Consider the following 24,156-nt stretch of genomic DNA (forward strand, 5'->3'; position numbering starts at 1 on the left):
CTTTTTCACCAAGAAATTTGGAAAAAATGCAATTTCGCACGATCGTGCAAAGTGGAAAGTTCATCAGCACCATTTTCGTCTTCTTGGAGCTAGCATTTTGCATGACTGTGCGAATTTTTTGCATGGTCATGCAAAATCAGTTTTCACTTTTCCCCTTTGAGCTGCAGCCAAATTCCCATTTGGTCCAATTCGCACGACTGTGTGAATTTTTCGCATGTTCATGCGAAATTGAAAAACATAGTTTTTAACTCCTTTTTGTCATTTCTTCCATTTCTTTATCTTGATTCCACTTCAACTACCTCCAAATCCCGATCCAAACCAATTGCATTACTTCTTTCATTGTCCATTTGGATCATCATCAACTTTATTTGTTCTCTTCAATTTGATTATCTAAAATATGCAATTTTTGAGTAGTAATCAATAAGACTATGTGAAAATTCAATTATAATTAATATTATTTATTTATTTATCTTTAAAATTATAATTATTTTATTTTTATTATCGTTTTAAAAAAAAAAATCGTTCCATTATCACCTTTGATGGGGAATCAAAATAAGATTATATTAATTTATTATAAATATTTAGTATTATAAAAAATGTTTTTAAATTGAAATTGAAAATATTCCTTGTAAATGAGTTACACGATTTCTTATCATTGCTTAAGAATATTTAAAATGATATTTAATCAAAACCCTAAATTTGTAAATGTAAACCCATTGAGATACTGATTTGATGTATCCGAAGCCACAATTGTACTGAACCCCTCAAACAGGGTAAAGAAAATGAATTTAATTCAATTATTTTTTTCTATTTTGATTTATTGGATTTAATTTTCCGCAAATATTTGTTCCAAGGAAAGTGATGACAATATCTATTTCAAAACGACAGCGTTGCGAGAAAGACGGCGTCGTTTAGGTTTCACCACCATCTAGTTGCGCATCCGAGTTACAAGCAAACAACCGTCTTAAACCCTGAAACCAAATTCTAAAACCCTTTCTCTGCCTCCCTCGGAGCAGCGTCCGTGGTTTTCCCGTTTCTCTCATCCCATGGATTCAAGTTTCGTATTCGAAGTCCCCAGCGACGAAGAACCCGAGTACGAACCTGACGAGGATGAAGAAGAAGAAGAAGGAGAAGGAGAAGGAGCAGCACAGACCGCCTCTCAATCTCCATGGGACTTCGCTTCATACTCCGAGACTGTTGCCGAAGAACACGCTCGTCGAAGCACAACCTCAGTCGATTTCAAGATCTCCAAAGCGCTTGAGCAACGTCGTCTCCCAATCCCCAACCAAGACGATAGCTCCGAATCCGAATCTGACCACCAAGTAAACCTTTTTCTCTCTGCGTTCATCGTACAGATTGCGCTTTCTTTACGGACTTTATTATCGGTTTGATTCTTCAGGAGGATTATACGCCCGAAGACGCTGACGAGGCGGCCAGTGTCGGCGGTGACCGCAAGTCCTTCTTTGCTCCTGCTGATGGAGCTTCTTTTCATGCCAATTCGTTCTTGGAGCTTAACCTCTCTCGACCGTTGCTTCGAGCTTGCGAAGCTTTGGGATACACTAAACCCACCCCAATTCAGGTATTCATTGCACCTATATTTCAGTCATGTATCTTAATTTTGCAATTATTGAATTCTAGGGTTTTATTTGTAGGCAGCCTGCATACCAATAGCTTTAACTGGGCGAGATATTTGTGGGAGCGCCATTACTGGCTCTGGCAAGGTATGTTGTGCGTCTTGGGTGCTTGTGTAATTGACTCTATAATGTACTACTATGAAAACGAGTTGATTTTACTAATGGGCAAGCTGAAAAACTGAAACCTTCTCTAGTTATCGGTTCTGTGAAAATAATGATTTGGGATTGCTCCTTTACACAGACGGCTGCCTTTTCCTTACCTACATTAGAGAGGTTATTGTTCCGTCCAAAACGTGTGCAAGCAATCAGGGTCCTTGTTCTTACTCCAACCAGAGAGTTGGCTGTTCAGTAAGTGTTATTTTGTCCAAGTTATACTATAGTTTTTTTGTTTATAATTAAGTTTATTTCATAAATGTGGATCTCTTGTGCATATTGTTTGTGTGTGGTATTTCAACATGGTTATTACCTTTTATCTGCTATGGAATTTGTAGAACATGTTTTTCTTGTATGCATGTATGATCTCCTTGCCAGACACTATTTAAGAATTGGGCTTGACAATTCGAATGACTTCTGTATGGTTGTATGTATTTTATTTTCATGCTATGTAATTTTGGTATCACAGTGCTGCTGTCACACTTTAAAACCGGTCGATTTTAATAAGTTAATTAGGGCCAACAAGCAAGTTATGTTTCATTTACTTTTGTGCAATTGGAGTTGTATGTGCAGTTTTTCAGATTCCTTTAAACAGACAATACTATTTAACAGTACTGTTAATGGAGAACTTTGATGCCTGGACTTTTCAACTTTGCCTGACATACTATACAATGTAACAAAGTTGTGAGTGTTAGATCATTGTTGGATCATCATATTTTGCTTTGTATATTCACTATTTTGATTTTTTTCTTCTTTTTCAGAAATAAGAATAAAATAGAGAAGAAAGTTCTCTCTCTCTCTCTCTCTCTCTCTACGTATAGATATTAAAGATCTATTATTTTTTTCTTATAGGTGACTTCTAATTGATTGTTTTTTTTCATGTTCAAGTACCATTCACGATCATTTTTCATTCATATCTTAAAACTTGTGCTGCGAAGGATCAAACACCTAGTCAACCACTTGCATCCATACCTGAACCCATGTAAAATAGATGGAGAATAATATCATAAGAACAAAGAGTAAAGGGGCCAGCCATGCCCAGGCATTGGATTTGGAGAATGGATTGGTAATCAATGATTGAAATATCAGAATAACTTGGCGAAATTTTGCCGATATTTCGGTTATCGGCGAGCTTCGATAGGATATTTGCTACCGATTATCAAACGAGGGATATTTCATCCATTTATCAAAAATACCGCCGATATTTTGGCTTTTATCGGTTTTTTTGCTCATTTTTTGGGAAATTTCCTGATTTTTTGGCTAGTCAACATGCGCAAGAGATGTCTTGTGGCTAGTCAACACGCGCAAGAAGACGGTCAACCCACGCTAATGCTTAAAATTGTTAAAGCTTCGAACCCAAGCCTTCAAGGCTAGTTACCACTAGGATGACTTCACCTACGTTAATATATATGCATAAGCTTCAATATATTAAAGTCTACTATCAAAAGAATATTTTAATAAATTAATTCTAATCATTTTATTTTAAACTTTATTTAATTGATTATTAAAAGTATAAAAACTATCATTATAAGTGTATGTGGGAGGAGCTAGGGGCGATTAGAGGCATTTGGGATGATCCTTGGTGTTTAGGGGGTGACTTCAATGTTATTCTCTCCCAGAGAGAAAGGAGTAATCAGGGAAGGCTAACTGGTGCAATGAGAAGGTTTGCCCAGATTGTTGACGAGTTAGAGATCATTGATCTTCCTTTGCAAGGGGGTGTGCTTACCTAGAATGGGGGGAGGAATAATCAGGCTTGGGCCAGACTGAATAGCTTCCTAGTGACCCAGAATTGGCTTGATCATTTCAATGGGGTCATCCAAAGCAGGTTGCCCAGACCTACCTCAGATCACTTTCCTATCTTGTTGATGGGGGGTGGGTTAAGGCGGGGCCCTTCCACTTTTAGGTTTGAAAGTATGTGGCTTAAAGTTGATGGTTTCAAGGACCTTCTTCGGGGATGGTGGCAGGGGTGTGAGGTGAGAAGGAGGGCTAGTTTCAAATTAGCCACTAAAATGAAGGAACTGAAGCAAAAAATCAAAGTGTGGAATAGGGAGGTGTTTGGTAAGTTGGAAGCTAATAAAAACTCAGCTCTTCAACAAGTTGAGTACTGGGATGGGGTGGAAAGTGAGAGGAGTCTTTCTGAAGGAGAAACAGAGCTGAAAAAAGAAGCCAAGGAATCATTTAAAAAGTGGGTTTTAATGGAAGAGATCCACTGGAGACAATTGTCAAGGGAGCTATGGCTTAAGGAAGGGGATAGGAACACAAGCTTCTTTCATCGGATGACAAATGCCCACCAAAGGAATAATTCCCTGGATAGAATTAAAATTAATGAGGTGTGGATGACTGAGGATCAGGAGGTGAGGGAGGGGATTGTGAATGCTTTTCAGCATTTGCTCTCAGAAGAGCTAGGCTGGAGAGCTGATATTGAGGGGTTGCAGCTCAATCGCCCTAACTCCCGTGAAGCTGAAGTCTTGGAGCTGCCTTTCACTGAAGAGGAAATACACTCTGCCCTAATGGAAATGAATGGTGATAAAGCTCCAGGCCCAGATGGGTTCACAGTGGCCTTTTGGCAAACATGTTGGGAGTTTGTGAAGGAGGAGATTGTGGACTTGTTTAAAGAGTTTTATGATCAAAGATCTTTTTCCAAAAGCCTTAATACTACCTTCTTGGTCCTCATCCCTAAGAAAGGAGGTGCTGAAGACCTAGGGGATTTCTAGCCAATCAGTCTGTTAGGGGGATTGTACAAGCTTTTGGCCAAAGTGCTGGCAAATAGGCTGACAAAGGTTTTGGAAAAGGTGGTTTTTGGGGACCAAAATGCCTTTGTGAGGGGCAAACAGATTTTGGATGCTTCGCTTATTGCCAATGAGGTGATTGACTTCTGGCACAAAAGAAAAGAGAAAGGGCTAATTTGAAAATTGGACATAGAAAAAACCTATGACAGCATCAACTGGAATTTCTCATGAAGGTTTTGCTTAAAATGGGCTTTGGGTCTTGGTGGATGGAGTGGATTTGGTGGTGCATCTCAACTACCAAATTTTCAGTCCTGGTCAATGGGGTGCCTGCAGGCTTCTTCCCGAATTCCAAGGGACTGTGAAAAAGAGATCCTCTTTCTCCGTATCTCTTCGTCTTGGGCATGGAAGTGCTAAGCACTCTTATAAGAAGGGTGGTTGATGGGGGCTTCTTGTCTGGCTGTAGACTTCGGGGGAAAGGGGGAGTGGAGCTGATTGTCTCCCACCTTCTTTTTGCTGATGATACAGTCATTTTTTACGAAGTTAGGAAAGAGCAACTAACCGCTTTAAGCTGGATTTTGGCTTGGTTTGAGGCGTCTTTCGATCTAAGAATTAACCTAGCTAAGAGCGTCTTAATTCCGGTTGGTGAGGTTGAAGAGATTGAGGAAATGGCAGTGGAGCTTGGGTGCAAAGTGGGGTCTCTGCCCACTGTTTACTTGGGGCTGTCCCTTGGAGCCCATCACAAAGCTATTTCTATGTGGGATGGGGTGGAAGAGAGAATGAGGAGAAGATTAGCCTAGTGGAAAAGACAATATATATCTAAGGGTGGGCATATCACCCTAATTAAGAGCACACTGGCCAGCATGCCTATTTACAATCTGTCCCTCTTTCGAATGCCCAAGAGTGTTGCAAAAAGGCTCGAAAAATTACAAAGAGACTTTCTTTGAGGAGGGGGTAGATTGGAGAGGAAAGTCCACTTAATTAATTGGGAGGTGGTGTGCACACAAAAGGAGAAGGGTGACCTAGGCATTTGGAAGATTGATCCCTTGAACAAAGCCTTGCTGGGTAAATAGATCTGGAGATTTGCCTTTGAAAAGGACAATCTTTGGAAGATGGTGATTGGGGTGAAATATGGTCAGGAAGGCTTTGGGTGGAGGACTAAGGAAGCCCGCGGGACTTTGTAGTGGGGGTTTGGAAGGAGATTATGAAGGAGTCAAACTGGTGCTGGGATAGCATAAAGTTTAAGGTGGGGAAAGGGACTAGAGTTAAATTCTGGACTGATCAGTGGTGTGGCAACGCGGCGCTGTCCCAAACTTTCCCCCAGTTATTTGCCTTGGCAGTCCATAGGAATGCAACGGTCAATGAAGTGTGGGACTCAAGCCTTGGTCAAGGAGGTTGGAATCTCAGATTTTATAGAGATTTTAATGATTGGGAGCTGGACTTGATAAGAAACTTGCTTAATATGTTGTGGGACTTCAGGATATCTTCAGAGGAGGACTCAGTGTTATGGAAAGGAGGGGGTCATGACATTTTTGGGGTTAAGGATGCTTATAATTTGCTGGTTGTTCCCAATGCCTGCGCCTTCCCGATTAAATGCATTTGGGTGGATAAGGTCCCAACCAGAATTGCTTTTTTTGCTTGGGAAGCCACGTGGGGGAAGATTCTCACTTTGGATAGGCTTAAAAAACGGGGATGGCAGCTCCCTAACTACTGTTTTTTGTGTGGTTGTGAATAGGAAAATGTAAATCACATTCTTTTACACTGTATAGTGGTAAGGGTCCTCTGGGAGATCGTCCTTGCCCTTGTTAGGGTGGAGGGACTCTTTTGTGGGGAATAAAAGGAAAAAAATCTAAAATTCCATCCCGTTGTGTATTTTTTGGACGGTATGGAAGGAAAGGAATAGATTAACTTTTAGGGGGGATCTTTAGCTATACAGAAACTCAAAAATTCTTTTGTATGTAATTTGTGAAGTTGGGCTAGGGTGTATATTGGAGAGAAGTCTTCTTCGCTCTTAGGCTTTTTGGAGTGGCTAGCAACCACTTAAAGCTGGGTGAGGTTGCTTGTTTTTTGCGTTTTTGTTCTAGGCTGCTATGTATACTCCCTGTATGTTTTGTGGCCTTTTGCCCATTAATATATTTGTGCTTATCTATAAAAAAAAAAAAAAAAAAAAATATTCTTAACAAATATTTTTTATATCATTTATAATTAAATAAAAAATATAAATATTTAAAAAATCATCATTTATTTTACATTATTGAATGCATTTGGATTAAATAAATTATATTTTTAACAGTAAATTTATCATCATTTATTTCATTAATCTTATTTTTAAAAAATTAGTATCATTTCATTTTTAATTTTTTTTATATTTATCCTTTTAATTTATTTAATTTTAAATGTAGTTATTTAAAATATTAAAAATATAAATTTATTCAAAAATTACTAAAATATAAAAAATTAATAATGAAGTTCTGATATTTTATAAGTTAAAATTAATTTGATAAGATAAATTATTAATATAATTTTTTAATTATTTTAATAAATTAATATCAATAGCAAAAAGTTGTCACCACAAATAATAAAATTTTAGAAAGCAAATCTTAAATAAAATATTTTATATAAATCTTAAAGGGGATTTAATTTTATATTTAAAATGTAATAAAATATGTTTTAATAAAAGTAATTTTTGATTTTTAAAATAAATGAATATAAATATATCAAAGGAATTTAAGATAATTTTTTCTAAAAAAAATTTGATAAATATTATTTTTAATAATACTTATGTTAATTACACTTACAAAATAATTTTAATGTGTGTATTCTTCCTTATTTTATCATATTTTGAAAGTTTTCTAAACATTTTCATAAATTTTGAACTATTTCTATTCAATTGATATTTTTGTCAAAATATCCACCAATATTTCTTCGATATTTCCGATATATTCGTAAAATCCAAGTACCAATATATCCGTGTTTACCGATATTTCAAACTTTATTGGTAATTGACTATTTAACCATGTCAGGAAAAAATATAAACTCTAAACCCTTTGAGAAATGCTTCAACAAATTGGAATTCATCTTTGGGTTGTCAATTCAGTTGGGTCTTTCTGATTGTTATGGGACAAGTACATCTTTGTGAGATTAAAAATTGTAATGTTGTCTAAGAAGACTTGGGTGAATTAAATTAGGTGTGTGAAATTGTGCTTAGAATGTAAGGATCTTAGGATAAGTAGGATGGAAAGTATAGTATATAAATTATAAAAAACATAACCTTCTAAATCGGAGTTATTCTATTCAGTTATGTTAAATCTTTTCTAAATATCTTTTCATGCTTGATATTGTATGAATGGTACTAGATAAAATTTAAAAAACGTGTATATATATATACATATATATTTTATATATATTTTAAAAAAATGTAGTTTATGGTTTATAGTTAAGTTTATTTCTTAAATTTGGATCTTTTGTGCATAATGTTTGTGTGTGATATTTCTAAATGGTTCTTCCCTTTTATCTTCTTGGAATTTGTAGGGCATGTTTCTTCTTGTATGCATTTATGATCTCCTTGCCAAACACTATTTAAGGATTGAGCTTGACGTTTAAATTACTTCTATATGGTTGCATGTGTATGACTTTCATGCTATGAGGTTTTAGTATCACTGACACACTTTAAAACTGGTCAATTTTCATAAGTTTATAAGGGTCAACAAGCAAGTTATGTTTCATTTGCTTTTGTGCAATTGGAGTTATATGTCAAGTTAGGCAGATTCCCTTAAACAGATAATTCTATTTAACACCATTGGTAGTGGAGAACTGTGATACCTGGACTCTTCAACTTCTTCCAATGTATCCATGCTTACATGATATAAGTAGGGGTGGGTGTGGGATTATTGTCGGATGTTCTTATTTTGCTTTGGATGTTCACTATTTTGATTTTTTTCTTTTTAAATTAAGGATAAAATAGAAAAGAAAGTGATTTTTCTTTCTTTCTTTCTTTTTATATGTGTGTGTGTGTGTATATATATATATATATATATGAAAGATATATTACTTTTTTACTTCTAATTGATTTTTTCCTTTACTTTGTCACATCCAAGAACCATTCGTATCATTTTTTGGTTGAGTTCCTATATTGTAGAATTTGAGATGTGAAGGATCAAACATCTTGTCACACATTCACCCATACGGAAACCATGTAATATAGATGGGAAATGATATTTTAAGAAAGAAGAATAGAGGGGCTGGCCATGCTAATGCATTGTTTTTGGAGAACTGATTGGTAATTTACTGTCCAACCATGTCAGGAAAAATATAAGCTCTTGATCCTTTGAAAGATGCTTCAACACATTGGAATCCATGTCTAGTGTTGCCAATTTGACTGGTTCTTTCTAATTTTTATGGGACAAGCACATCGATTTGAGATTAAAAATCATAGGTAGCTTTCAGAGTCTTGGTTGTCAATCATAATGTTGGATGGGAAGTCTAGACTAAGGGTGAATTAAATTAGGCATGTGAAGAAATGCTCAGAATGTGAGGATCTTAGGATAAGTTAGACGGAAAAGCATATTATGTAAGGAACAGAAATTTACAAAATCAAAGTTATGCAATGTAGGTATGTTAACAATTTTTCCATTTATGTTTTTGTGCTTCATTGGGAAATAAATCAATTATTATTTTTGCGCTGTAGAATGGCCCATTACATCTTCTCATTCATGGAAGGCCCCAAATACATTTTTGGAGGAAATCCTTTTTGGAGATTATGTTCGCAATATACCATTTGTTTTCCACTTGGCTTGCCTTTATTAATTCCTTTATTTAGTGACCGATAAAAATTTCATTTTATGTTTCAATTATGTTACAGGGTCCATAGTATGATGGAAAAACTCGCTCAATTTACTGATATCCGATGTTGCCTGATAGTTGGAGGGCTTTCATCAAAGGTTTGGTTTTTAAAGGTTTTTTTTTCTTAATTGCTTAACTTGTTATACACCCAGTTTTTGTGCTACACTCATTTTCTTGATATGATGCTCCTTGCAATTCCCTATTTTCTGTTACAGTTAAAAACTGATCTACTCTACCACCTTGATCCGAATAAAAACAAAAGGTCAAAATGGGAAGATAGCTGAAATTTGTCATTCACGAAATACTTGATCTGAATAATTTGTGAATGGCAAATTTCAGCTATCTTCCCATTTTGACCTTTTGTTTTTGTGAGTATTTAACAAATTCCAGTATTCTGAACATTCAAGAAAAAAGTTCTGATGGATTAATGAAGACACATGTTTGCATTAGCTTTGAGCTAAGAAGCATATTTCACAGCTGTTATTCAGTTACATTTCATCTCAACATGGACATGGTGGAAAAGCCTAAAATCTGTTACTGTTACATAGAAAAAACCTGAGTTACTGTACTAATTGTTTTCTCTTAAAGGGCATAATGTGGAGCAAAAGCAGATGGAATTTTAGTTACTGAAATTTATTGCTGCTAATGCAAAGTGCTTCTCGGATGGTTCATTTATTTTGAAAGTGTTGATTGCCTCTTCATCATATAATTAACCTTTTTACTTGTTTTGTTTGCATCAAAATTGTTATGGTGATGGCACATTTACTTTAGATGCAAGAGACAGCTTTGAGATCAATGCCTGATGTTGTTGTGGCTACCCCGGGACGGATGATAGATCATTTACGCAATTCCATGTCTGTGGATTTGGAAGATCTTGCAGTTCTAATCCTTGATGAGGCAGATCGCCTTCTGGAGCTTGGATTTAATGCTGAAATTCGTGAACTGGTATCTTTTGTCCCCATTTGTTTGTTTTTGTTTTGTTTTATTTTGCTTTGGTTTTTTTTAATATATTAGATGCACTAGGCAATGGTAAATAAACAATTTATGCCAAAGGGTTCACATCCAAGGCATGTTTCAGTTAACATACAGAGTAACTACCCTTTTTCATGTTTAACTAGTAAACATGCAATAGTGATTTGACATATTGGATTTTTGGATTCTTATTCCCATTAATGGTTGACTTAGAGATGTTGCTATTTATACCTATCACATTTCAATACACTTGACTTCTATGTTCACTCACCTTCAACCCAGTCTACTTCTAACTTCAGGCATTGCTTTTCCCAACCTCTCTTCTTCTTTGTGAGATCTAAGATCACATCTTTGGAATTGTAACCTCTTCATCCTCCTCTTATTTCTGATCTCCACCTAAAACTTAACCACCCAAGTTTCTCATGGATCCAAAAGATAGAAGATATTTCAAAGATTAGATTGATTTTGAAATGTGAAGTTTAAGGATTGGGATTAATTTTGAAAATCAATCTTTTGGCTGAATGGTGACTTCACCTGTGTCCATCAATGTGTTGGGTGGAGCATACATTTATTTACATAAAAAATGTATTAGAAGAAAAGCATGTTGCACCCTTTTGGTATTGACCTATGACCAATGTTTTAAAAGCTAAAGGCAGTCTTAAGGCGTTTTATCCAAATGAGGCGAAGTGTTAGCCTTGAGGTGGAACAAGGTGTAAGCTTCAACTTAAACAACAACAACAACAATAATAATAATGCTAAAGAAAAAAATATCAGAAATCAGAAAATTCTAAAAAAGTCATTGGAGAATTTAATAATAAGAAAACTGTACAATTCATAATAATCAAATTACTTGTTTATCATTATAGTTTATATTTTCATTTCTCTTGTCTCGTCTAAAATCCAATTCTCTCTCATGGCTTTATCAAATAATCTTTAAAACTACCATTGCCATCACTATTAGGATCCTCCAATGAAGTATAATTATATCCAATTGCTCTATTAAGGAATCTTTTTTCCTTTCTCTATTAATAATAACATAATGACTATATATAAGCTTAGCCGCTGTAGTGACCAATAATCCCTTTATTTCTTCTTCTCAATCTCATCTTTCCTTTCCATTTAAAGGGTTAATTGGTAACCAAATAAAATAAGCCCTTATATTTTAGAGGGTTTAACCCTAGTCTTGGATACATGAAAAAACTTGTAAATCCACACCTAAACCTTGTAAAAGTGCAAATCATTAAAACCAATAAATATTGAAGCTTAAACCTCTTATAAAACCATACAAAATGTCTATAAAGGCCCCAAAACCACTAAAACCTTTTTGAATATTTGAGGTTTAAGGCTCGATAGCCTTAAGGCTATAAGCTTCAACAGGCTGAGGCTTAAGCCTTGATTACCTTGTACTAAGGCTATGGCCTCGAGACTAATTTGCATAGTCTCGCCTTGAGTCGAACCTCAATAGCCTTTTAAAACAAAATTTTTCACGTGTTTCATTCTATATGGGTGTCTCTAGATATTGGTAAGGTTGAAGATATATGCATATTTTAACAATAAATCTGCAAATACATGCACATGTGTAGCCACAATGTTTGCATTTGGGAAATTGTGGTTAAAATATAAGCGAGCACAACTCTGTTACATGGGCTAGGCACAAATGTTGAGTTTGTATCTTGGTGTCAAATGCCTAAATTTCCAGATTTTTGGATATATGAGATGGTTAGATTATCAAATGTATAAGTTTGTTGTATTTACCCTTGGACAAGATGATATTTACATGTGTTCACTATAGTGTGCTGGTCATGCCTATTTTCACTTATTCTAATAGTTTGTGATCAAAGAACAAATTAATAAGTTGTCCTACAAAACTTCTAGTGAACTATGCTTTTCCTTCTTTTGTTGTCAAAGTTGATTATTGGATGCCTATTTAAGAATAGGTGTGTGGGACATGTGCACCTGTTTGATAGGTTCCATGTAAATGGTTAATTCATTCATTTTGAAGTGTCCCATTGGCTGAGTCATAAGACTTGAGATATAGATAAGATAAGACGCCAGGGTAAAAAGGAAAAGAATGGTAAAATTTTGGCATGGGAATCAATGGTTCTTGTGTGAATTTTTGTATCATGTCACTTTCAAAATTTTCAGAGTGCACTGCCCAGATAATTTTTAACTGCAGGGCTTTTCTAGCTGAAGAGGAAATGAAGAAGAACAAACACGTGTCTGGTTGTTTCTTTGTTTTAATGCAAGGTTCGGTACTTTGCAGGTTCGCTTATGTCCTAAACGGAGGCAGACCATGCTATTTTCAGCTACGATGACTGAAGAAGTTGATGAGCTAGTCAAGCTTTCTATGACCAAACCAATGCGCCTTGCTGCTGATCCATCCACGAAACGGCCAGCAACATTGACAGAAGAGTAATTCTAATTGACCTTGCACATTTACTAGTGACTCAGACTTGTTTTAGCAATATTCATTACGTTGTAATTTACTTTTGTCTTAAATATGCACATTAATCTGAATTGCCTTTTTCTAAAAAATATAATGTGAATCATTTTTATATTTATGTCCAGTTTTTACCTTAACCAGCTTTGATCCAACTATCAGACTTATAGTTGCTCTATTGTAGGGTGGTACGGATACGGCGAATGAGAGAAGTAAATCAGGAGGCAGTTCTTCTTGCGTTGTGCTCCAAGACCTTCACAGCAAAAGCGATTATCTTCAGGTTTTTTATTTCAATACAAGTCAAAGTTATTAGCTTCATGAAGTGGTGAAACTTTTTGGTTTTTGTGTTATGGGATATGTAAATTTATTTTGAAAGATGAAGAGGTATCTAGAATTGTGGATCACTTTTGACCTGAATATAACAATGTGATGAATATTAAAGGGATGGTGTTTGTTCAAACTTGTGGTTTGGGGTTGTTAGAATTGTTTAGGAAGATGAAACCTTTCCATAATCACTGTCAATAAAAAATTACATCTTGATTTCTTTTGCACTCCACATCTCTATTCCATCTTGTTTCTGTGGTGTTTTTTGTTTACATTTTCATGGAGCTGAGGTTTCTAGGGTTGTGATTGTAATATCAATTACCATCCACAAATATCAAATTGAAGTCACATCTTCAGTTTCAAGCATTCTGCATTTCTATTCTATCAGAAGCCATGTCTTGACTAGTTGAGTTAATAAAGAGGGCACCTACCTACCTGCAACTTGTAAATTAGAATTAAAGTATGATTTAAGGAAGTTTGTTAAGTCAAAGTACTTCTGTTTGGTTATTTATCATTAATATTCTGTCCTTTTCTGCTGATATGGATTTTGGGCTTTCAGTGTACTGATTTTGCATTTTGTTGGCAGTGGAACCAAACAAGCTGCACATAGGTTGAAGATTTTGTTTGGATTGGCTGGCTTTAAGGCTGCTGAGCTTCATGGAAATCTTACACAAGTCCAGCGTCTTGATGTGAGTTTCTTGACTCTTTCATTTGGCTTGGATGCTTGGTTCTTAACAATACCTATTTTCCAAAATTTGGTGCTATAATTTGGTACTAAAAGTGAATTTAATGCTAATTGAAGTTTGCTTTGCCTTCCTTTCTTATTGAGCTAGGCTTTGGAACTTTTCAGGAAGCAGCAAGTTGATTTTTTGATTGCAACAGATGTTGCCGCTCGTGTAAGGATATACTTTAGTTCATGCCCTGAATATTTTTCTATATGTACATCATTCTCCAAATTTGTTTGTTGATGAATCTTCAACAAAATGAAATATGAGGACAAAAAGGGGAATTGTTTGTAGATGAATAATATTTATACCCTGCTTTCTATCCTCACATTTCCCATACCTGGAAAAGGTTTAAAAAAAAAAAAAAAAAAAAAAAAAATGAAGAAGAAAGAAAGAAAGAAAAGAAGAAGAAGAAGAAAGAATTATGTTTTTGTCCATGCATGTATCTATCTCCGCTTTGGGTTTGCAGGGAGGGGGCCTAGGGCACAAGTACCAATCAAAGTTTTTTTTTTTTTTCTCATGGACATACACAAGGAGTTCAGCAGTATAAAATGGATGAAAATAAACCATGTTTTTTTTTTTTTTGGTGAGATCTCACCTTTTGGTGCCTCTCTGTAGGGACTTGACATAATTGGTGTTCAAACAGTTATAAACTATGCATGTCCTCGTGATCTTACCAGGTAAATTTATTAACTTTTTTTCCCTTTTTCCTTCGTTTTTTTAAATATGTTGCTAAAACAATGATTTACTTGTTTGCATTTATTCGTTATGTTGATGTGCATACCCCTATTTTGCATGCATACCCAGTTTTTTCAGTGATGTTGCTTCATTATTAGCTTTCAGCTTATATAATAAGAGTGTTCAATGGTCATACTCTGTGCATTTGAGTGGTTCTTATATTTCTTTATTTTTTTCTTTTGTTCTCATTTTTGCAGTTACGTTCATCGTGTTGGTCGTACAGCAAGGGCTGGTAGAGAAGGATATGCTGTTACATTTGTAACTGATAATGATAGATCTCTCTTGAAATCTATAGTAAGCATCATATTTTCTTAGTTTCTCCACAAATCTATTTCTTAGGCTTTCATTTTTTCTTTTTATAAATTTTGGCAACGCTACATGATAGAGGTGTCAGTTGAAAATCGCATCGTGTCATGCTAGACCGTGCAAACCAAATAGGCGGCCCGACACGACCCATGAGCCCATAGGCCAATTGTGTTGTGTCGTGTTGTGCTAGTGGGCCACCTTATTTTGTTAATATTTAATTTGTTTTTTCAAGTCATTCTATGGAGTTAGAAAATTTTTCATTATTAAGTGGAATTTCTTTTTTTTTTTTATAAATATTTTATTATTATTATTATTATTTATTTATTTATTATTTATTTTTTTATAACCGAGGAACCTTCCATGGCCAAACCCTTAGGACTCTCCATGAGGACCCAAACCTTGGGGTGCTGATCACCCTGCAACAACTAGCATCAGGTAAATTCAGGGTAGGATTCGAATTCAGGACCATGTGTCACTTATTGGGACCATTCTTCCTAGTGTTTGCCTTGACCAACTGGGCTACCCTAGTGGGTTGTTATTTTAAACATCTTAAATAATTATACCTTTATATATATATATTTATCAACTTTATAATTGTAAAATTTGTAGAAATTTTAAAATTTTGGTTTTAAAAATAGAAAAAAAAATCATATTTGAATTTGTTGTTGATCGTAGTAACAACGAATTTAAAATGTTGGGATATAAAAGAAATTTAAATATAATTCTTTTATTGAATATTTCAACAAATTACATGAAAAAAGAGGGGAAAAAAGTGAGAATTGCATCACTGTAGTTATTGATTTACTTATTTACCCTTTAAACTAGCCGTTATATAGTTATTGAAAAGGATGTTTATAACATTTGACATATAAAAAGAAAAAAACAAAAAGGGATATTTGAACGGGCCAAGTGGGCCGACACGATGGGTTGTACCCTTAGGCCCAACATGACCTGCTATGGTAATTGGGTCAGGCCGGCCTAGCCCAGCCCTGATCTTTTGTCATGCTAGGCCATGAGCCAAACTAGGCGGCCCAACCCATTTTGACACCTCTACTACACGAGAACCCTATGGCTATGCCTTCCACCATCCCAACAATAGAACCGTCAACTTTCCGCTAGTTGGGAGCTAGGAGATACTACTAAGCCACAAAGTCTGTTTATGACCTCTATGGATGCCTTGGTATCATCCTTCCTAGAGAAGCAATTTATGTTTTAGCCACTTAATGGCCCAAATGAGGAAACTGGTGTTTTTGCAGACCGGCCCCACAAGGAGTCCCCATGTTCTAACAGCACGAATTCTCTCTTGAGAGAAATGCAGATACATTTCTTATGAATGTAGGGGCATTTACTTATGGGTTCAGTGAGCTCTAAGTGAGGGGAGGGAGTTGTTTTTTGTGCTTCCCCTTAGCATTGTTTGGCCTTTTGGCGCCTTTGTATACAATGCCATATCTTTTCATTCCCTTCTATTAGGCACTTATATTCTTTCTTTGACTATAAAAAAAATTTACTCATGGGTTTAGGTAGCATGTGGAAATTTTTTAGTGGAACTACATAAGTATTTTTCCTCTTCATTGTCTTCTATTCTGATCTTTTTTCTATTCTTCTCATGTTGTTATACACTCCATAAAACCTTAAATGTTGGCCCTAAACCAGGTCCTTAACTTTTTGTTGTTTGATCTTGCCTCTTGTGAGATTGATTTGATTAGTTGAATTTTTGTCAGTCTGAGAACTAGTCTACATCCCTTATGTTTCATCGATTTTTTTAGACTCTGAATAAAAAATGAAACTGTGAAGAAATATATTGAAAACTGCTTGTTAGCTGCTGAGGAAGGTGAAATTTGAAATGATGCACTATGAATTTCCCTAAGCTAGACTGTTTATTTATTTGGTGTTAATGAAATTGAACTGGGAACCTCCTCCACCCCACCCCCAAACCCCTTGCCATTTGAGGCAGGCCTCAAGAGCTTCCTTTAATCGATGTAACAGGTGAAGAGAGCTGGTTCAAAGCTGAGGAGCCGAATTGTTGCAGAGCAATCTATAATTAAGTGGTCTCATATGATTGAACAAATGGAAGATCAAGTTGCTGCCATTCTCCAGGAAGAGAGGTTTTTATTGTATTTCATTGTCAAGTTGTTTCCACTAATTTTACTGTTTTGTATTTAAATTACAAGTTTTGGATTTGTGCAGGGAAGAGAGAATCCTCAGAAAAGCTGAAATGGAAGCAACAAAGGTTTGACACTAGTCTCTTATCCGTTCTCCTCATGGAACGGTTGTATTATGTAGATGACTTTTCTCCATGATATCTGTTCATGGCATTATCTGGAAGATTATTGTCATACCATTTCCAGTACAAATGTCATGGATTATGTTTGTTCTTATTTTTATATTTTGTAGCCATGGAATCAGTTTTATTTATAAAAACAATCTTATGCTTAAGCTTTGATCTTTAGTAAAATATTAAATGCTCCCATGACTTTTCCAGGCTGAAAACATGATTGCCCATAAGGATGATATCTACTCACGCCCTAAAAGAACCTGGTTTGCAACAGAAAAGGAGAAGAAGTCTGTGGCAAAGGCAGCAAAGGTAATTTCATATTGCACCATTGTTGTTTATTTGTATTCATTTGTAAGTCTATATATAATGTTGTATATGTTTTGTCTGTGAGTTGGCATTTCCATATTCTTCAGTGAGAAACATGATGGCCTAGGATTTGAAGGAGAATATGGCAAATAGAGCAGGATATTGAAAAAGGAATATATAGGTGGTCACAAGTGGTTGGGATTGAGATTCTGTTGAGTTATATTTGTTTCCAAGTTGATTAGGTTGTTATCAGTTTAGAACTGGTGATAACTTCTGTTGAGTTTATTTAGAATATATATTGACCTAAGAAACTTGTCAATAGTGATAACAATAAATTTTGAGCAAGTATAGGAGAGGTTTGTTAAGAATGACTTTTTGGCAATTTTGTTGGAACATTGTCAAAATTGAAGTAATGGGCTTCTGGGCGGAGTTTCATGACTTGGGTTACTTTGAGAGAAGTTTAAACACCACCTTTATTGTGCTCATTCCTAAGAAAGGGGTGCTGATGATCTGATGGACTTTTGTTCTATTAGTTTGGTGGGGGACTTTTATAAGCTCCTAGCTAAAGTTTTGGCTAACAAACTGAAAAGAGTGGTGGGGAAAGTGATATCAAATACCCAACACGCTTTTGTTAAGGGAGCAAATGATGCCATCAAGGCTAAAAAAGTGGGGTAATATGCAAGATGGGTATTGAAAGGGCTTATGACCTTGTGAATTAGGGTTTATTACTAGCAATCATGGAAAAAATGGGTTTCGGGGCTAAGTGGATAAGATGGATCAAGTGTTCTTGAGCTCACTTTTCGGTTTTGATTAATGGGACCTTGACAAGTTTTTTCCAAAGTTCTAGATGCCCAAGACAGGGAGACCCTCTTTTCTCTTTTCTTTTCATTATGGCAATGGAGTTATGGAGGTGCTTCCTGTATTTTGAAGAGGGCAATGGAAAGGGGCTTTCTAGATGGCTTCTTGGCTAGTGGGAAAGGTGTGAGTATGGTAGTGTCTCATCTTTTATTGTGATGGCACCTTAAGTTTTTTGTGACTCAAATAAGGAGCATTTGGAGTTCTTGAGTTAGGCTTTCATGTGGTTTGAGGTTAGTTCTAGTTTAAAAATTAATTTGGATAAAAGCAAGTTGATCCCAATAGGGGAGCTTTCTAATTCTCAGGATTTGGCTAGGGTGTTGGGGTGTAAAGTGGGCTCTCTCCCTCTTCTTATTTGGGCTTCCCTTTGGGAGCTTCTTTCAAATCTTTATGAGTTTGAGATGTAGCGGAGGAATAATTTTAGAAAAGACTACTTGTGGAAAATAGAGTATTTATCCAAAGGAGGGAGATTGACTTTGGTCAAGAGCACTCTTTCTAGCTTACCAATCTATCATATGTTTTTATTTGTAATCCCTCGTAAGGTGAGTTTCCCAGCCCCTTTGGTCTGAAATAAGGGCTACACATATTTGGTTGTTGTTGAAGCTGTGCAAGGCCTATTGAATATCTATTTAGTCTGTTTCTTTGATCACAAGATTTCTTATATGTTGTTGGGCCTTCATAATAAAAGAGTCTTTCTTGTGTTCACTGAACCATTCATGTTATCCTTAATGGAGTCATTACGCTTTCAAAATTTTAAAAGCTCACATTCCAATTTTCTTGTCATTGCACCATTCAATTTGTTCCCAACAAAACTGTGTTGCTTCCTTTGTTGAAATTCTAAAAGGCACAATTTTGTATTTTCATTTTTTTAAACACTGTTTCTCTAGGTGATTACTTTGCAATTATTTTATTTTTTATATTTTAAAATTTAAATTTTTACTACTAGTCCCAACAAGTGTTTTCTTTGAGAAATCCTGCATTATGATTTCAAACTGCAATTATTTTTTATATTTTAAAATTCAAACTGCCCTTTTTTTTTTATAGAAAAAAAGTGATATTAGTTCAATTAGCAACTGACTTGGCATCTACATTCCCTTGTGACAGGATTCTCTAGAAAAGGAAAATGGTTCTGGGAATAATGTAATCAGTGCCCAACAAGCTGAAGACCTCAAAATGAAGGAAAAGAGGAAAAGAGAACGAGAGGTGTTTATTGCCCTGTCTCAGAGTCATATTATTGAGTGAAACCTTTGGGATCAAGTACTTTTAACAAGATATACATTTTTGGCTGATTTTTACTGTGCAGAAAAATTTGCCACGGAAGAAGCGGCGAAAACTGGAAGCAGCTAGAGAGAGATTGGAGGATGAAAATCAAATTCACAAGTTAAAAGAAGTATTCCTCTCTTCATTTTTCTGGGTTTTGCATCTATCTTTACATGAATGCAGTTTATTGTGGCATATTGAGTGCTCTTGGTTGGACCATTTATTAGACTAATAGAACTGAATTTAGCTAATTTGGATAATCCTACCTATTGTAATATGGATTATGGGCCTTTTCTGGATTTTTTATTTATGTTATTTGTGCAATTTTGAGGATTGTGCTAGATGGATGGTTACGATTTCTGTGCTGGTCACATTGTAGTGCACCCTTCTGATTTGTGGAGTTTTATGATGCATGTTACTAGATTTGCAATTCAGGGTCTTCTAGATTGGATTTTAGATTATGCATCTTGTCTATATGCCACCTTGGCAAATTTTTTTGCGCCCACCCCCCATCCCCCCTCCTCTCGGGATTGTCATAGTGCAGATGTCAAGCTTTCATTAGTCAACATCTAAATATATGAGAATCAAGAATGTTTTATTGTTGGATGTGTATGTGTTCTCTAACCTTATTTATTGAAGCATTCCTATAATCATTGGTTTCAAGTGATTTCTCATTTTATTAGGTCTAGGTTTTTGTAATATTGGTTGCTTGGTGATTCACAGTATTCAATACTAAAAACATTGCAGGGGGGCAGGGAAAATAAGAAAGAAAAGGCTGGAATCTCACTTGTAGGCATAGGTTATAGACGGGCAAAAGCAGTGAAGGCTGTAAAGAAGGCACAAGATGCTGGCAAGATTGGGAGGAAGGCCAATAAAAAATCAGAACGGCCTTCTCAAACAAATCAATCAAGGACAGAAGAGATGCAGGAGCTGTTCCAGAGTGACATGAGTGAGAGAAAGCAGAAAAGAAGCATTCGTGGTGCTGGAAAGAAAAAGTCCAAGAATTCATTTAAAAGCAAGTCACGGTACGAATAAATTTATAGCGCTTTTTTGTTGTAGTTCTAATTGTGCTGTCCATATGGGTTATCTTCAAAGATCAAAATCAAGATCTTGGATGCATGTCAGCTAACAAAGGGAGTCAGAGAATTAGGTTTTAATCTTTGTTTGTGCCTATCAAGAGAAGATTTTATATTGGTTCTCAGTCATTGCAAAATCCAAATCTGGGGAGTCTTATTTATTCATTTTATTTTTCTAAATAGGTAGTTAATAAAGAGTAATTGGTCGTTATTTGCGCTCCTGCAAAGAGAGAAATTTTCTCAAAGCGGATTTGATAAAACAAAGTTCATGTTCCTTCCTTTCACTATACTGAAGGCCTCCCCATCATCCTTTCTGATAATTTACTAACGGCAGTTTGGTCCTTTGCTTATGGCCTCTATCCATGATCTTGCATATCGTACCCTGTGGTATACGAATCTGCTTATTATGGTCTGTTTTCACTTTTTGGTGAAGGGCTCCTGCATTATTGTTAGCCCTTTTAGTTTTATCAGCTACTACTCCTAGTTAATATGCAAGTGGCCTCTAATTGAGTTGTTCAAATAAATCCTATTCCACCATTGTAGTCTTGAAGACCAACAAATTAAAGCCTGGTATTTCTAGCCAAAACCTATTGGCTCTAAATGATCATGGTAAAAATCCCAATAACTTAGCTGCAATGTATTACGAAAGAAGGATTTTCTCGAGAAAAAAGATTGAAGCCGAAATGGTTGCTTGATCATATATGTATATGTCTAGGAATGATCATTTCTTGTTGAAGTGAAACTGCCTTACTTTCCATGTTTTGTTTTGCAGATACAAGCGCAAGTAACAGTATCAAGTTTTTGGTCCTACGGATGCTGTAAATTATCACCTTTAAAGGGAATGGGTCCAATGGAACATTTGGTGGGCGCTACTGCTGCGACCTGTTCAGCCATATATCACACATTCTTCTGAGCCTGAAATTCTCGAGTCTGGTCAATCCTAACCAAACCTGATAGTGTCAGTTGGGTTCCCATGTGGTGTTTAGGCTCAATTTTCACCTTGTTCTGGGTTCCTCATCACACTCCTCCTGAAGTTTGTACTCTATGAAGTCAAGATTTTTTCATATCTGATTATTGGTGAATTTTGAATTATTTGTTCAAACATTTGGGTTATTATCTCATACTCGTTCCCATGAATTTTGTGTCTCCTGAATGTAATCTCTTCATATTATCAGTGAATTTTGAATTATTTATGATGCCATATATTTTCTGGAATAAGATAATTTAGGGGAAGAATTATACCACAACATTTATGATGGGAGACTAATTTATTTGCCAAATTAACTACAAATAAAGCTAATAGCATTCAATAAACAATAGATTTCATAGGGTGTTTAAATGTAATATTGAAAATGCACAATGCGTTCAAGTACTTTCACACTAGGAAAATAATTTGTTTTTTTGCCCAAATTGATTCATTTAATTTTAAGTAAATTCAACACATTTTGTGTTATTATTCATATTATTATTATTTTTCCAATTGGGTGAGTTCATAGTCTGTATCATAACTGTCTAATAAATTTACTATACCGTACAATGTTGATTTTGGTTGTCCAAAACCCTGAAGTTATCTTGAGCCAAATTACATCTAAGTTTAATGTTCAAATGCTTCCATAAAAACATTTGTAATAGGAAAACTATATATTTTGTTAAAATTAATTGCCAATTTAATCACATTAAATTTCAATAAAGTTCATAGCATCTCATGTATTTTTAATTAAGGTGAATTCGAAAAATTTATCACAACAATGATAATTTTGGCAGTTGAAAACTCTATATAAATGTGATCCTCACATTGTGGATTGCCAACATTTATCATTAGAAAAAAATTCATTTTTTGACATTTATTTGTATTAAGGTAATTAATGGCATTTAATATCTATGATTTGGTAAATTTATTGTAGCTTCATAGTGATGATTTTTGTTTCATGTACAGAATCTTTCTATTAGAGCATGGATGATAGGAAATATATATATATATATATATATATATATATAAATTAATTACTAATAAAGTCAATAATATTTAGTAATGGGAAATTTAATAGCATAATTTCAAATTTCATTAAGATCATGCATCTTTTCACTTGTAGTCTTGGGGTCAAGTTCTCTTAATTGTGGTGATGAAGTGAAGTCATACCCCACCCTGGCTAACAACTTGTATGCCTTAGGATCAAATCCTTTATCAATTCTTTTGTTAGGAAAGAACCCTTACTATGTTCAATCTTTAGAAGGACTGACGAATTTTTGCATCTCATTCCTAGAGATAAGTTGTAAGTTTGGAAGATAAATGATTGTATCTTCTTTTAAGATCCGAAGATCCCCATTTTCCAACATTTGCGGTTGTATTTCGCTTTTGCTTCCACAAAAGGTGGTTGACCCATCTTTCATCGACTTTAATTTTGATCATTTAGAGGATTTCCTTTTTCCTTCAATTAAAGTCATCCTTGGCTATGAAATTTCCTTTGCTAGTGTTGGTTCAAAGTGCTTAACTTTTTATTTATTTATTAATTTTAACTTTTCCAGTGGAGAGAACAGTCGTAGGGAGGACTTCCTATATGACATCATTTTTTTGTGTGTTAAATTTGGCATCAGTAAAGTAAAACTCGACTTATATAAATGGCTTAGTGTCAGACTCTACTTTCTTTACTCTTTCTTTGTAGAACTTAAAACATTGGTGAAGTGTTAAAGGTATTACCCCATTCTCATAAAGGCATGGCCGTCTAAGTCACACATTGTAAGATTTTTTTTTTTGCATCGATGACATGAAATAATGTGTTTGAACTTAACTCGCCAATAATAAGTTGTAAACAAATCATGCCAATAGCTTGTTATCCCATTTGATTAAAGCCTTAGATCATTAGGCAACTTCGTGCTAACTCTTTTGTGGCAATCCTAAGTCGTTTCATTGTCGCCTTAGGTATGATATTTACTATATGTGAAACCAAGGTTTAGTTAATCTCGGTTCTGATGATAAAAAAACAAGGTTTAGAACTAATGATTATATTTCAAGTGTGATTAGACAAGATGATTTCCAAAGTGGCAATCCCAAAGACAAATCAAGCCAAAGAGAAATCATGAAGAAGAAGACCACTTCAAAGAGAAGTGTTTTTCAAGACCCAAGCTTCGTAAGATTTCTTTGTAAGTTGTTGATGTACTAGGATTTTCATGCATTACATTATTTACTTATGCACCAAAATCATCCAACAATTATTTTGTTTTAAATATTTTTAAAATTGGATGATTTCATGTTTTCAACTAAAACCTTGTGTCAAATGTTTTTCAAACTTGTTTTAAAAGGTTTTAAGTTAAAAAAAGTTGGTTGTTGATCCCAAAATAGCTCAACCGGTTGAATCAGATGAGGAACCGGTCGACCGCCAACTCAACCGGTCTAGGCTGGGTCAATCCCCAGCTTAACCGACCGAGGTCCGGGTCGACCCCCAGTTCAACCGGTCGAGGGTGGAAAAAACTCTCTTTCTTCCAAAATGGTTGTTCAACCGATTGAGGTCCGGTCGAGGTCCGAT

The 24,156-nt window shown here is 35.2% G+C and overlaps 1 protein-coding gene across 1 annotated transcript; it reads left to right on the forward strand.

Moving 5' to 3' along the window:
• The first annotated feature begins 893 nt into the window (after positions 1-893).
• On the forward strand, positions 894-21,833 carry LOC100255871 (DEAD-box ATP-dependent RNA helicase 28). Its single transcript, XM_002273407.5, has 19 exons — positions 894-1,322; positions 1,400-1,579; positions 1,653-1,721; positions 1,876-1,982; positions 9,375-9,453; positions 10,127-10,300; positions 12,591-12,739; positions 12,952-13,047; positions 13,678-13,780; positions 13,925-13,987; positions 14,435-14,496; positions 14,752-14,848; positions 16,847-16,965; positions 17,048-17,090; positions 17,343-17,444; positions 19,401-19,499; positions 19,600-19,686; positions 20,304-20,581; positions 21,405-21,833. Exons 1-19 carry the CDS (start codon positions 1,047-1,049, stop codon positions 21,418-21,420), a joined length of 2,199 nt encoding a protein of 732 aa, XP_002273443.1. The 5' UTR covers positions 894-1,046; the 3' UTR covers positions 21,421-21,833.
• Positions 21,834-24,156: the final 2,323 nt, after the last annotated feature.

Source organism: Vitis vinifera, chromosome 18, assembly GCF_030704535.1.
Source record: "Vitis vinifera cultivar Pinot Noir 40024 chromosome 18, ASM3070453v1".
Classification (NCBI taxonomy): domain Eukaryota; kingdom Viridiplantae; phylum Streptophyta; class Magnoliopsida; order Vitales; family Vitaceae; genus Vitis; species Vitis vinifera.